Genomic DNA, 15,761 nt, shown 5'->3' on the forward strand with positions numbered 1-15,761 from the left:
ACAACCAAGAAAATTCTAATATAATTACCACATGAGAAACATTATGGGAAGACAGAGATCTATTTGACTAGAAGCCTCCAAAGATTAATACTAAAGAAATTTATAAGAAGTCATTTATTGATTTTAAGTCTGCATATACTATAAGACAAAAGAACAAGTTTTACCTTTAGTATATGATCAACAAACATTACATTTATTTTCAAAATCTTATATTATTAAACATATTAAGAATGGTTATAAATTTCTGCATATTGGTCTTGTTCATATTGCTATAAAACCTTTAAACACTAGTGTGTTTCTTGCTTTAAGAGATTGTAGGCACCTAGATTTTTATGATTCTTTACTTGGTTTAGTATAAATTAGTCTTTACAATGGTCCAATTTATTTCAATTCTTTTCCAAATTTTACCATTTCTCTTAATGATCCTCATATTTTGGATATTCTCACTGTAAATGTAAAAAACTACAATTATAATGAAGTCAGGATCTCATATTTATGAAATATTTTATAGGCTACATTACAAAATTACTAATACTGGCCTAGATATTCAAGTCATATTTCATACTAAGTCACCAGGTCAAACAGTATTTTGGGAAATAAATAGGGCAAAATTTAATCTTTTAGTTCAAAAAACTATAGAATGGAAAAATGTTAGTTTACCGGAAACATGGAATCTACCACCCGGATCAGTTCCCCCTATTCAGCCCATAAAAAATTCAGAAATCGACCAAATTACCCAACATTCTGATGGATCCGTAGGAGTCAAATTTTGTAGACAAAATTCATTAAAAACAAATAGGACTTCCTACTCTCATCCTATCACCCCTTCTAGACACTCAACTTCAGAAACAATTACACCTACTACCTCAAAGTTTCAAGGAATAAGAATAGATCAAAATCTTGCACAACCAATATATCAAGACTATGAGGAAACAGGATCCCCCAATTCTGCACCATCACAAAGGTTTACAATTACCAAAGAATTTCTAATTGATAAAGAATTTCTTAAAAAAGACTTTCTTTCTGAAGAAAATATTTCAAATAGAAAATGATTCATGAGTAAATTTTCTGAACCCCAAAGAGCAAACATCAGATCTGAATGGTATGAGTACATTTCATACACTAAACAAAATATTCCTTTTTTCTCCTACTTATTCCAAACATATGGAGATGATAAATTAGTAGTCATCCAAAAAATTTTCAAAAAATGGACATAGCTTGATGGGTCAATAATCTCCAGCGAATATCCACCTTTAGAGAAATCTGGTATCTCCATAAAAGGTCAAATCATCAAGTGTCTTCCAGTAAGTGAACCATCATTTGTAATTTGGCATTTACAATAATTTTTCAATCAAGTACTCAGTGAAAAAATATTACATGCAGTGCATATGTATTATTTAAGGTTATGTGATGTGATATTTTCATATATGTATAATATGAGATGCTTTTTTGATAAAAAAATAATATAAATTTCGCAAAATTGAAATGGTAAATAAATATAAAAAAAAGATGTTAACAACAAAATATAAAAACAAATATAATTCAAAGAACAAATTATAATATACCCTAAAAATAATTAATCCTAAACGAAATCAAAGAGTATAAATGAAATAGAGAGTAGGTTGAAATTTAGAATGAGTGGGTGCAAAGCAATGCATTGGGCAAACATTTCTCCTTAGTAGAACCAAATCCTAAAAGCTTTTCCCTCCTCTTTTTTCAAATCCCTCCAATCTTACAAATATATTTCCCCTACCAAAACTCTCTTCTTTACTCTTTGCCTCTCTTAAACTTCGTTCGAAATTGCTTTCCCTCCACTCCCGCAATTCCCTCTTTCCTCCAAATATCAATCAAACCTCAGTTTCCCTCTTCACTAGAACCCTTTTTTCAATTGAACTCCAATCCCCCCACCGTATTTACTCGATTCCTCCAAAACCCTAGCTGCCCAAATCCTGCATCCGCGGATGGGCTCCCCAAATTCCGACTGTCTATCGCCATGGAGCGATGAGAAATCCCCTGAACTCTACGATGCAGCTCTATTGCTAGAAGATGAGAGTGAGGCCAAACGGACTGAAACTGAAGACGATGACGAACTTATAAATTCTTCGCCGAGGTGTGCTTTTTTTTTTTTTTTTTCTCCCCGGGTTTGATTTCTGAAATTTTAGAGTTTCTTTGGAATCTCACTTGCCGCTGTCTTTGGACAACAGGCACTCCGACTGGCCAGTCCAAATATCTGCGGGAGTTGATGTCGACACCTCCCCTTCGATTTGGCTACCCCAAAATAGCAAGCCTGTTAAAGTAGTAAGTCTCATGTTATTTTTTGAACTACTATATCATTTTTGTCTATTAGATTTTGGACCTTTCGTGGTTGTATGCTAAGGCGCTTTTGTTTGGTGGCATCGTCTTATATAATTTCTGATGGAATGCAATCCTGTTGGTTTTGTCTCCAATTGCTATTCAGAAATTTTACTTGGTTCTTCATGATAATATATATCAAATATTGGCAGGGAGCAGGGCTGGCGAATTTGGGCAATACTTGCTTTCTAAATTCAGTGTTACAATGCTTCATACACATGGTTCCACTTCTTCATGGAATTCTTTCAGATATGCATTTGGGGAATTCTAGCTGTAAGTCCAATTGATTAATGTGGTTTTATTTGATTTATTTACATGTGCTTCCATAATTTGATTTATTTGGTCTATTTGGATCAAATAGTATAGTATTTTGACTGGTGTGGTTATGAAGGAGATGGTTGTACCAGACAATGAATTGCTTTTATAACAGCCAATTGTATTTATTAATCACCCAATCGAAAAGTTTAAATTTTTAGAAAGGAGAATCATTTAATATTTCTAATACATCCCCTCACGTGTAGGCCTTATTCTTTGCAGGGTGTAGCTTAACATGTGAATGAAACTCTTTCCAACAAATTGGTGGTGTAATTTGAACTTGGGATCTCTTATTTGGTTTGATTATGATATCATATTGAATGCCAACCTTATCTAAAAGATTAAATTGTCAGAGAGAAGCAACATTTATTATTTAATGTTTCCAACAATATTAGATAGTGAATTGTTCGTACAACAATCAATTGCAGGTAATGAGGATGGGTTTTGCATACTATGTGCTCTACGACAACTGGTTGAACTTTCACTAGCTTCTACGAACAGAGTTGTCTCGCCTTGGAATCTTGTCAACAACTTGAGCTGTATCCTCTCTTGAATTTCTCGTAGATATGAAAATTTTCACCAATGACAGAGGAATTTTCCAGCTAGCTTACTTATATCTAAACTATTTCTAATACTCAAAGATGTTATTTTGCTTAAATAATGTTTTTCAAGCTTTGTCCTGCCTGTTTTGGAGGAGCATGGTTCAAAATTTGGTTTTGAATTCTTGACTTTTAACTGATTAGAGCCGACAAATCTCTACCTCATTTTCTGTGTTAAATAATGTACTGTATTTCATGTGTTTCAAGAACCTTGCTCTTGCTATGTGATTCTTTGACTTTATTAAACTACCAGATTTTTCATCAAATTTCCAGAGATTCCAACAGGAAGATGCTCATGAATTCCTCCAGTGTTTTTTGGATCGACTTGAAAGTTGTCATGATTCAAAGCGAGAAGATTGCTTGTCTTCACAAAGTGATAACTTAGTGAAACAAGTGTTTGGTGGTCGTGTTGTCAGCAAAGTATGAAATTAATTACTAATACCTTTATTTCTCTCTAAATGTATCATTCTAGAAATTTCATTTGCACGTCTTTTCCATTTTTCATTTATAAGGAGTTAAAACCTACCAAGGTCTAATGACAAGAACTTTCCAATTGTAGCTGAAATGTTGCAGCTGTGGTCACTTTTCTGACACTTATGAGCCTTCAATTGACCTAAGTTTGGAGATTGAGGATGCAGACGACCTCTTAACAGCTCTCCAGTCTTTCACAAAGGTTGAGAAAATTGAAGATCCAGAGACCAAGTTTACATGTGAAAAGTGTAAGGAGCAAGTTTCCATTGAGAAACAACTGTCCTTTGATCAGGCTCCTTATGTGGCTACATTTCACTTAAAGAGATTCAAAAATGATGGCTGTTTGGTCCAGAAAATTGACAAACATGTGGCATTTCCACTAGAATTGGACTTGGTACCTTTCACTGGTGGTGGCGAAAAGAATGATGTGAGTTCCTGCTTACCCTTTATAAGCAATTGAAATATTAGATGCATCTTGAATGAATATAAGATGAGAAAATAATGAAATTTATTTATGGAGCCTTAATACCTTAGATGATTTTAAAAACAATTCTGACATGAACTCAACATGTCCCTATTGATAAATAGCTTGACAAAAATATCTGTCTAAAAGTAACTTGCTTTTTCTTTCTTGCAAGCTGATTGCCATTAGTCTTGTTGTTGAGTCTGTGGTTGGGGTGGGAGGCTCAATAAGTGTTTTAACATGGCAAAGTATGATATCAGGATACCCACCAGTATTCTGCTTTAGATATTCTCTTATAACAGGTTCTAATTGTCCTATTTTTGCATGCGAGTGTTCTGCAGGCAGAACTTAAGTATGTACTGTACGCAGTTGTGGTTCATATTGGAATGACATCTACATCTGGGCATTACTACTGCTTCATTCGGTTATCTCCCAACATGTGGTGCAAGTTCGATGATGCCAAGGTAATGTGGGAATTCTGTGTGATCCTTCTTGTATGGTTTGTCTAAACTTTATTCTGGGTTGCTTGTTGAGCTACCTTTATAGTATGGAAGAGGGACATCCGTTCCCATTTTTCTCCTGGTACTGGAGATGTGTTTGTCATTTTGCTTTTAGCATTTCATGTACATAGTTGCTGATCAACCTTTTCACTTGTCCTTCTAGTATTGACTGTGACAGACATCGATGTTATTCAATTTTGTAGGTTGTACTGGTCCACGAAGATTTTGTGCTGTCACAGGAGGCATACATCCTCTTCTATGCAAAGAAGGGGACTGCCTGGTTTTCAAGTTTCATTCAAACTCAAAAGTTATGTGTAGATTCAACTGCATGGGATACGTCTCCAAAATCAGTGTTAGACAATGTGGACACTTCCTCGGTGTCTCCTACTTTTCAGAACAAGTTTAACTGTGATTCTGATGGAGTGAATGATACTGGCTCAGAACATAAGGAACTTGAGAACAATGAGATAAAAGATAGTAGGCCAATGCATAATGAAAGTGAGAAGGGAAGTGAATATAATTTGCATAGAATGTCTGTTTCAGTAGCACCAGCTGATGCTCCAGATGTCTCTTTACCTGAAGCCCACAAAGAAGTTTCAACAATTTTGCTTGAAACAGTTAACCAGGGTCAGGAGGTCCGAGCTGCTGAGAATAGTCAAACTATTACTCAAACACCCACGAGATCTCCAAGTCCAGAGATATACAGAGAAGACCCACCTGGTAAATTTAGTAATCTGTTTTTACTGCCTGTATGAATTGCTTCATGAGTAGGTAATTGATTTTCATTTGTTTTGGGTTGTAGAAGCAGCTTTCTCGATTCCTCGTCACCATCTGAGGTTGGTTGACCATGTCTCTTGCAAAAGGCGACTGGATAAAGATATGGATGATTTGGAAACAAGGCAGGCCTGCTCACTTATAAAGAAAAGTATTCCTGGTTCAAGAGGTCAGCAACTATTGTCTGCACTGAGGGGGTCCAAAACTGATGCTTCTGTGAATAGGAAGAAAAGCAGAAGGTCGGAATTTCCTCCAAGGAAAGATGATAGAAGTGCATCTACTCATTACGGTTCAAGCATGAGATCTTCAGAACGTCCTTTGGTGGCTGGGGCTTACAGGTAAGCTGGCAGACCAAAGATTAACAGATGAGTTTGTCGATATTCTCTAGTTATGCTTGTCCTTTACTTTCTCGAGATGATGTATTGGACCATACCTGTTGGTGTAGGATATATTAGGTTCAGGCCATCTAATTGTCTATCTATTGGGCAATCTGGATTAGTAAAGTCTTGCTGTCTGCTTCTAGGCAAATCAAGATAGGTCCCTCTTGGTGGTCTTTTTATGTTTGTAAAGTGTAGTGAAGGTTGGTACCACATATATCGTGAATTGCAATATCAAATATAGAATTAGCAGTAAGATTTTTTCTTTGCTGCAACATTCAACTTTGGCATTTCCCTTCAGAAACAATTCTTGGTACAAGACAAAGGACATGATGTTAGATGACAATATTGATGAAGTTCTTTTCTGGTAAAAGAACCGCTGAAATGAAATGGGTTGAAAGAATGATTTGTTCACCCAGTAGCAACTAAATAACATTGCAAAATAAGCTGGAAACTTTTCTCATTTGTAAGATTAGATAAGTGATTGGTCAGTTTTCGTTTTTCTTTCTTTCTATATTTTTCTGCCATGTGCATCTAGAGTGTGGGATTCTTTTTGGTAAAAAATCCACTGGCATGAGTTGAAAGAATGATATATTAATACTGTAGCAACTACGTATTGCAGAATAAACTGGAAACTTTTCTAAAGATTAGACACCTGGTTGTATAGCTTTTGTTTCTGTTACTTTGTCATCCTCATCAAGGATAGGATGAGTTAATTGCAAAAGTAGTGTCACAGTTTTTGCATGAGCAATTTTAGTGCCATATGTTTAGAAAATTTCAAATTTAGTTTTTACACCAACTTTTTTCTACAAAAGTAGTCCCACCGTTAAAAAAGTGAAGGAAAAGCCGAAAAAATGTTAGAATAACCGGTTGAAGAGGGAGTGGATTGGCAGAATGTCTTTGGAGAAAAAATGAATTAGTATAGGACTTGTGTTTTGGAGGCAAAAAAAAAAACCATTTATATATGTAATATAATAATATATTATAACTGATGCTCAAAAAAATAAGTTGACCCAAATAAATTTAAGCGATTGAATTGGAGAAAGCTTATAAGTCCATTGGGAAGCCTAATTCAGGTAGAGCCCTCGGGGGAATCGATAGACACCTTCAGAAGATAAGTAGGTTCAAAGAACTCCAATCGGCCCAAATTTGAGAGGGCTTTGATTTAAAAAGGTTTCACAGACCCATAAGAAAGTTTAGGATTTTAAAATTCCCCAGCCAAAGTCAAAGGTCCTCTCACATTGCGCTTAAGCAGCATTCATGCAGGATCTCTGGAGAACCCTCACAAAAACGATTAAGGACCAACAGTCTCAGGGTGGCGGCCCCTGAGATAAATAATATAAAAGTTTAAAGCTTGGACTCCAGGTGGAATAAGGCTCTTTAACCACCTCCTTAAAAATTCGAGAAGGCACTCTTATCTTTTAGAAGATATCTTCATCCATAGTAGACTCTATCTGAGTGGGATCCTCCAGCTGCCCCTCGAATCGGAGGGGAATCCTCCAACCATTGGGGGCTATCCATCAAATTTGAGCTCTAGTCAATTACATATGATCTTCAGGTCCTTTTGTGTATTCAAATTGTCCTTTGTTTTTCCCTTTATATCCATCACGGTATTGAATTTATTGTCAAACACATTCTTCTCAATGTGCATGACATCAAGATTGTGTCCTATCAAACACATTCTTCTCAATGTGCATGACATCAAGATTGTGTCCTATCATATGCGTCGATCAGTAATCGAGTTCCTAAAAGATACTTTTCTTTGTCCACTTATGCTCGTTTCCGTAGTCGTTTGGGAGTGACAACAACACTTCAATCACAGGAATAAACTCTTTAACCCAATCGCTGATCTATTCTCCCATCAATCTTGGACGTGCAACATTTCTTTCTACTTGGTTCTTCGTGAATGCTTTCTTGTTCCTACGGCATAGATGGTCCTGGGGAGGAACTGTCTGTGACAGTCAAAGTAGCACGCTTCCTACCGTTCTGCAGATAAAATGCACGTGTGTCTTGCATACAAACTAGACACCCCATAACACCAACTGTACTTCATCCAGACGCCATCCCATAAGCAGGAAAATCGTTCACGGTGGACATCAAAGCGGCATGCATCGTGAATGTCTCATTCTTCGCATTATCGCCTGTCAGTACATTCACATGCTACAAATTTTGGAACTTCTCGATCAACGACTCTAGGCAAACATCGATGAGTCATTTCAGATTTGAAGGGCCAAGGCTCACCATCTTCAAGAACATATACTCAAAACTCATGCGTATTCCCGATGGTAGATTGTACGGTTTAAGCATAATGGGCCAACACGAATACATACGACCGTACTGCCTCTACGGTGTGAACCCATCCATGCAGAAATCCAGTTTAATATTACGGGGCTCCGTTGCTAAATCAGAATAAGTCCGGTCAAAATGCCTTCATGCCTCCGCATCAGAGGATGGTATATGGATCCCTCCTTCATTGATGGTTGGCATGCCATGTCATTTGCTCGAGTTGCTTCTAAAGTATACAAGCTAAGTAGGCGCGGGGTAATTGGCAGGTACCCAAGAATTGCATACGGGGTCTTCTTGCGGGGCTTGTACCTAGTTTCTCCATAAAATTTGCATGCAACCATTCTTACATGCATAAATTTTCTTAATAGGTAAACTCAAATCTCTTATCAACTTATTCGTATTATACTAAATCGAGGGACAGAATGTGGTCGCGGGGCAATATACGATCTACCCACTGGGATATTCAATCATATGTTTGCTCAGAAATATGGCCATCGACCTTGATATTCACCAACTCAGCAACAAATGTCAATTGAGATTGGGTGCAATCGTTACACAACGGCTGCTCTGTAGCATGCATTACATCGTAAAATCGATCTGCCAGCCCAAACACATAATCATAGGGTCTTCCGTCGAAAAAGAACTAGGCCCGGTATCAGCAGGATATGACCTCGTACCATCATCAGGCTCATCATCCTAGTTATAATTAGAAGACTAGAAAGTCTGCTCGGCAGCATTGAAAATTATCATCTGCGACTAATCCATCTACGCCGTATTACTCTAGTGCGTACTGGTATCCTCCTCATCAAGAGTCGCGGGAGTTTTCTCCTCCTGCAAAGGGGGCACAATAACAGCCTCAAAGTACTCCTGCACTCTTTCCTCACCATGTAATGTTTAATTATAATACCCCGGCATGAAACCTTTCATATACAAATCCAAATTTACCTTGTTTGGGGATTTGAAAACTCCATTTGTACTTCCGACAAGGACACTTAATTTTCTCACCGTTTATATATGCATGTTGAGATTTGGCTCATTCTATAAATGCAGTAGAATCATTCTCAAACTCTAGAGTAAGACTCACCCTCCTTGGCAAGTTCTTCTCATACATTCATCTTCTCAACTGTCTTAACATGATAAGTTCCCCCCCCCCACACATGTATATATATAACTATAACATTAAATTTAATTGACAAAACTACAAAAAAAATAACCAACTAACAAATAAAGGGTTAATGTTGTTACCTAGGGATGTAAACGAGTCGAACTCGACCTTTTTTGGTGAGCTCGAGCTTGATTTGCAGTAGGATGTATTCAAGCTCGAGCTCGACTCTTACATATGAGCTCAAGCTCGAGCTCTTGGTAAACTTTTTTTATTATTATTAGATTAAATGATGGGATCGAATCACCAAATTTTTACATAAATTTATAAGTAATAAAATAGATTGTATAATATAATTTATGTTATAAATATACCAAAATATAGTACAAAATTTAAATTTATTGTTATAAATATAAACTACTAATTAGTTTAGTAGTAATATAATTAGTAAAATATGCCAAAAAAATTCATACCGAATAATTTAAAAATTATAGAAAAGTATCAATTATCTGAAATAATGCAATTGGAATACATCAAATATTTTATAGTTGAGATTAATATATGTTCACAATTTGTAATAAATTTATATATTTATAAATATTAGTATTACATTGATGTAACTCTAATCTTATATTGTTGAACAATATGGGTTAATCGAACCATTAAAATTCAGATCAAACCGTTAGATATGATCAAACTTACAGAAAAATACATTTGATAAAGTTTTAGACTTATTGGTTATACAGATGTCGAGGTATGGTACTCGGAACATAAGGGTAATCATTCAAGACAGTGTATCCTTGAATCAAGCCATGTGATTTTAAATCATACCATCTGATATGATCTAATGAACATAATTTTATATATATTTAAATTTAATATGAATCGGGTACCAGGACTTTAAGATATCATAATTATTGTTTAAACTTTTTTCATTTCATTATATATATAATTAAATAATAATAAAAATAATTAAAATTGTTCAACCATCATCATCATCATCATTATTATTATTATCATTATTTTTAGATTAATTTATAGAAATCAGTAAATTTTAACATAAATTTATAAGTAATAAAATAGATTGTATAATGCATTGTATGTATCTTGATATAAATATAAAACTCAGAAATTGATAAAAAAATCATAAGTGAATTACCTGTCAATTAAAAAAGGTATAACATAATACAAATATATATTAAAAAATTACATAAAATTTATATGTGTTATATTAAATAATAATTTTAATTATAAAAATATTATAATTTACTAAGTTGTTGATTAAATTTATTTTTGTATAAAGATTTAATGTATAAATAAAAATACCATAACTTATTATTATCCAAAATAAAATATATGAAATTGATTAATAATTATAATATATGGTCAATTTTGAGTATAAAATTGATAAAGTATTGAATATGAAATTAAATATATAAAAAATTTAAAAATAAAAATGTATATAAAAAATAAAAAAATAAAAACAGCTCGTGAGTCGAACATAGAAGATTGAGCTCGAGCTGGCTCGACTCGAGCTCGAATTTATTGAGTTTGAGTCGAGCTCAAAATCGAGTCTGCTCGCGAAGGCTTGACTCGTTTGCCACGCCTATTGTTACCTGAGTAAAATAACTTCAAATATCAACGAAAAATCGAGAGAGATTGACGAACGAGAGTATAAAAATATTAGTGATATAGTGAGAGACCAAAAAACATTCAAGAGAGATTGAGAAAATAAAGAGAATATAAAAAAATGGAAGAAGATAGTGAGATAAAATGAAAAAAGAGAAACATATATATAGAGAAATTTGGAAAGGTCTTTGAAACGGTTCCTGAAACACATAAATAGCTGTTAATTTAAATTTTGTAATGATTTTAGGATCACAAATTGAAATCATTTTTTGTCCGTTGAATTATAGCCGTTGTACTCTCTTTGAAATGGTCTTAGTAATACAATATTCATAATACACGTAAACTGTTCCAAATTGGAACACATTTAGGCATGATCTTAGTAACACAACAGTCTTCAAGTAGAAATCTAACTTAGGAACAATTTTTGTAATATTCGACAGCTGCGCACTCACACCGTTCCAAATTGCACATAATTTTGGAATCTATTTAAACACAGTCAATTTTCTGACATCAAGTGTCTCGCATATAGAATGATCAACTCAAGATTGTCCCTAATTTTATTAATGTATTCCAGAAAGAGTTCCAATTGTTTACTGTTACAAGTTTGGAACGGTCTTAGGAATATAAATTGTAACTGTTATTTTGGAACACAATTTGTAACGATTTTTCCATTCAAAAAATATACACATAAAAATGTGGATTATGCATCATCGATCATTTTCAGTTCCTCTTGAGTTCCAATACCCGTTTCAATATGGTAAGAACTTTGGAACGGTCGAAGGAACAATATGAAATCCCACTTTTTTTTTTTTTTTTGGTAGTGGAAATGGCATAGGCTTGTATAATTTGGAGTTATACATGCTAGTTTAATCGTTAAAATTTTAAATTTTACTGTACCTTCCTACCCATAATTTTCGAACCCAACAAGGGGTGGGTGGGGCAGTGATGGGGAAAGGGGAGGGGAAGAAGGAGGAGATTGGGACTAAAGTTACAAAGAACCAATGATAGAGTAAATCCCTTTTACCCATATCACAATCATTCCTCTTTTCATTTCTATGTTCATTTTAGACTTCCGACACGTTAAAGAGTATTAATTATTGATGCATGGGCCGGCGTAATAAAATTCTAACATACTACACTTAGATCATATAATAATGATAATAGTAATATAAAACAAGAGATATAAAGAACAAAATGAAAACCCAGTCAGTGTGTGTGTGTGTTGTGACTATTGGGAGTTTGTCTGACAGCGTTGAAGTCATTCAAAAATGTCCGAGTTGACCGCTACCCCGTCGTTCATTACGGCACACCACAGATGACTCCCAACCTCTTTCATTGTCCTTTCCGAATAGTTCACACGTGCACTTCACTCACTGCCCTCCTCCTTTATACTTTTCTCATTCTCAAATCATTCTATTCTTTTTCTTTTCCTAAAAGTTATAACCTAAAACAGCATTCATATGATTGATAAATAGACAGGTTATATATAAATTCCTTATATAGATAGAAACGTAAATTGTTAATATTTTTTATAAAGAGATAATTTATTAATTTGCAATTTCACAATAATGTAAATTGTATCAAACCCTATTTATTCACTAATTATCATATTATTTTTTTTGGGTAAATGTAATTTTTATTAATAAGTAAAGAGGTATAGTACAACAATGCTCCTTTTCAAGCGGTATTTTCAGCAGGTCAGGGGATGCTCAACAATCGATATAATACATATATACTAATCGAACTAGCTAATTCAACATTAAGAATATGTTGTCTAATATCATTTACCATTACCATATTAATTGCTACTTGAACTAAGTATTTATTGAAATTCATTTGTTGTTTGGAACAGATGGGAGGAGTCCATATTTGACCCAAACCCATCTCTGTATAATTTATTTATAAAAATGTAAAAAGTAGTAGGTCCCATTTTAATTATTATTTCATTTTTCCAATTGTGGTCCTTGTCATCATATATATATAGAGAGAGAGAAAGAGAGAAAGAGAGAGAGATCACCATTATGTAACCAATGACATCACAATGTTGGATTTTTTTTTTTTTTTTGTGTACTTATTAATGCAATTCTACGAGGAGGAGGTCAACTACTTTATATATATATATATATATATTTCAAATATGAGCAATTAATATGTCACTATATACGTATTAAATAATTATTGAGAACGTATGTAATACTTTTTATATATTATATTATAATTTTAATATATAGAGCATTTTTTTATTAGGGTAAATATCATTTTTGGTCCGTCAATTATGACACTTATCCAATTTTGATCTGTCATGTTTTTTCGTATAAATTCCATCGATTTTGGTTCCTCTTGTTACATGTCAGTTTTAACGGATTTATAAAATAATAATAAAAAAAATTCTATTGCCATCACAATTCTAAACCATGACCTTGCACTATACAATAAGGAGCCTCAACATTCCACCAAACGCACCAATTAGTTATTTTTTTAAATGAAATATTATTATACTAACTGTAAAATAAAAAATATGTTTAGAAACATCTTTAAATCATGATGAAAAATCTAAAAATTAACCAACATCAATCATTGTTATTCTATATATCTTGATAATAAAAATTAAAATATAATCAATCAAAATAACACAAACACCAAACAATATCATAAACCACAATACATAATCAAACACATGAAAGTGATGCCACCAAATATATAAAAAAAACCTCAAAATATTCTGAATATTAGTTAAAATATAATTCAAAAATTATTTTATGCGTTGTGATTATGAAATTATTTGGTATTTGTATTATTTTAATTGGTTAAAATTTAATTTTTGTTATCAAGATATATAGGATGACAATTACTGATGTTGGTTGATTTTAAGATTTTTAAGTATGATTTTAAGATGTTCTTTAACATGTTTTTTATTTTACAGTTAAAGTAAGCCATATTTTATTTTAAAAAAATTAATCAATTGGTATGTTTGGTGGAATGATGAGACTCCCAATTCCTTTGTGCAAGGTCGTGGTTTCAAATTGTTATGCCGGAAAAATCTATTTATTTTCTCTTTTATTTAAAAAATTCATTAAATTAATAGATAGATAAAGGAAGGGATCAAAATTGATGAAATTTATAAATTTAAGGAACTAAATTTAATAAGGAGGAAATATAAGGGACAAAAATTATATTCACCCTCTTTTATTATAACTTAATAATATTCATACATAGAGAGGCTCTCGAGTCTTGAGTGTGTGAGATTTGTAGCACGAGACCTCTTTGGTCAATTCATTATATTTTTTATATACAAATTTATTTAATTAAAGGTTTAAAGGCAATTTTTGTCCTCTAATTTTAGGCCATTCTCGTTTTAGTCCCCTAAGTTACTAGGGTTTTAATTTGGTCCCGTAAAACTGAAAAGTTCTCAATTTTGGTTCAAATTCTGAATTGTGATGGGCTGAAAAAAATGATGTGGCGTAGACGTGGCGCCCAGTTGAAAATTAAAAAAAAAACACGACTGACGTGGATATTTAATCCACATTAGCTGATGACATGGGTTTAATCCAGCAGTTCGCCGGAATTTCTCGTCGCCCCGAAATAGCCCGCCAGTCGCTGCCACCTTCTCTCTTCAATTCCGCCTCCGTTACTTGGAATTTCTGGCCATCACATATACCATTCGATTCCCCATAGCAAGGAGAACAAAACCCCTCAACCAATTTTGAGATCCAACAATTCCCGTCGATTCGCTGGCGACAGGACGACCCAATATCGCGGATTGGTACCATTGGATTCGTCTCCTCACTTCGGCTCTAATGGGACTAGTCTCATCTATTTCCATCAACTAGGTGCAAAGATCCATCATTTTGAAAATCTCGGTCGTCGTCCGCCGCGACTGCACTTTCCGCTGGCGTTTTCTCCTTCGTCTGAACGAACCACCGACTCGGACGATCACCATTGAACTCCTCTCGTTCTGGCGAATCTTTTGAGACCAGGCTCATCGATTTTGGTCACCACTGTGCAAAGATCCGACAAAAGCCGTTCTCCGCATTCGCCGACGGTTGCGCGCTCGATTCTCTACCGTCTGACGGCGAATTTCAGGCAGAGAACCACCATTGAGCTCGCCCTAAAATGGCAGACCTTCCTCTCCGATCAAAAGTGGCCATCGGAGCCTCGACGGAATCGGCCTCCTTGGAAGCTAACACGGTCAACTCAGGCAACTCGCTGAGTTGACTCACCCGGTCATGCAAGAGGAACAGCAGCAGCGCAAACAGCTGACGTGGATTAAATATCCACGTCAGTCATTTTTTTTTTTTTAATTTTCAACTGGGCGCCACGTCTACGCCATATCTTTTTTTCCAGCCAATCACAATCCAGCCCCCAATTTAAAAAGTCACATGCTTGGCATAGGGGGAGAATAATAGAATTTTAGTCCTATAACTTACGTGGTTGATATTTTTGATTCTACGCGAATTGATTTTCGTAATTTAGTCTTAGTACTTAAAAAATATTGGCATTTTTATTATTTTTCGATCAATTTAATCATAAAATTGCATGTAACTTGCACATGACATAATTAAATTGCAATTATAGTCATGTAACTTAGGAGACGTTGATATTTTTAGTCCTTTAATTTAGGAAAGTTAACATTTTTGATCCTGGATGAATTTATTTTTAGGACTAAAATTGCAATTAAATTACAACTTTAGGCCAATTGGCCAAAAAAAAAAAGATTAAAAACTATCAAAATTATAAAACTATAAAATTAAATTAGAAAAATTAATTCGTACAGTACTAAAAAAATACCATCCACTAAATTACAGAATTAAAATTATATATATTTTTTATATGCAGACGTCAAAATAAAACTTGAGTTATTAATTTTTTTATTACAAAAAATATATATTAATA

General features: G+C 34.0%; 1 protein-coding gene across 1 annotated transcript; it reads left to right on the top strand.

The window, feature by feature from the left end:
• The first annotated feature begins 1,724 nt into the window (after positions 1 to 1,724).
• LOC105165156 (ubiquitin carboxyl-terminal hydrolase 20) lies at positions 1,725 to 6,133 on the top strand. The gene is made up of 9 exons (XM_011084061.3): positions 1,725 to 2,110; positions 2,205 to 2,298; positions 2,505 to 2,625; positions 3,096 to 3,206; positions 3,520 to 3,686; positions 3,826 to 4,164; positions 4,542 to 4,664; positions 4,904 to 5,420; positions 5,503 to 6,133. The coding sequence occupies exons 1-9, from the start codon at positions 1,962 to 1,964 to the stop codon at positions 5,814 to 5,816; spliced, it is 1,935 nt and encodes a 644-aa protein (XP_011082363.1). The 5' UTR covers positions 1,725 to 1,961; the 3' UTR covers positions 5,817 to 6,133.
• The last annotated feature ends 9,628 nt before the right edge of the window (positions 6,134 to 15,761 follow it).

The sequence above is a fragment of the Sesamum indicum genome, linkage group LG6, assembly GCF_026168435.1.
Source record: "Sesamum indicum cultivar Baizhima isolate 11 linkage group LG6, ASM2616843v1, whole genome shotgun sequence".
In the NCBI taxonomy this organism is placed as follows: domain Eukaryota; kingdom Viridiplantae; phylum Streptophyta; class Magnoliopsida; order Lamiales; family Pedaliaceae; genus Sesamum; species Sesamum indicum.

Bases quoted from the DNA above. Each gene is read 5' to 3' on its own strand.
- LOC105165156 (XM_011084061.3), top strand. From the start codon at position 1,962: ATGGGCTCCCCAAATTCCGACTGTCTATCGCCATGGAGCGATGAGAAA. The intron at 2,111-2,204 runs GTGTGCTTTTTT...TTTGGACAACAG, and splicing joins CTTATAAATTCTTCGCCGAG to GCACTCCGACTGGCCAGTCC. The intron at 3,207-3,519 runs GTATCCTCTCTT...TTAAACTACCAG, and splicing joins TCTTGTCAACAACTTGAGCT to ATTTTTCATCAAATTTCCAG.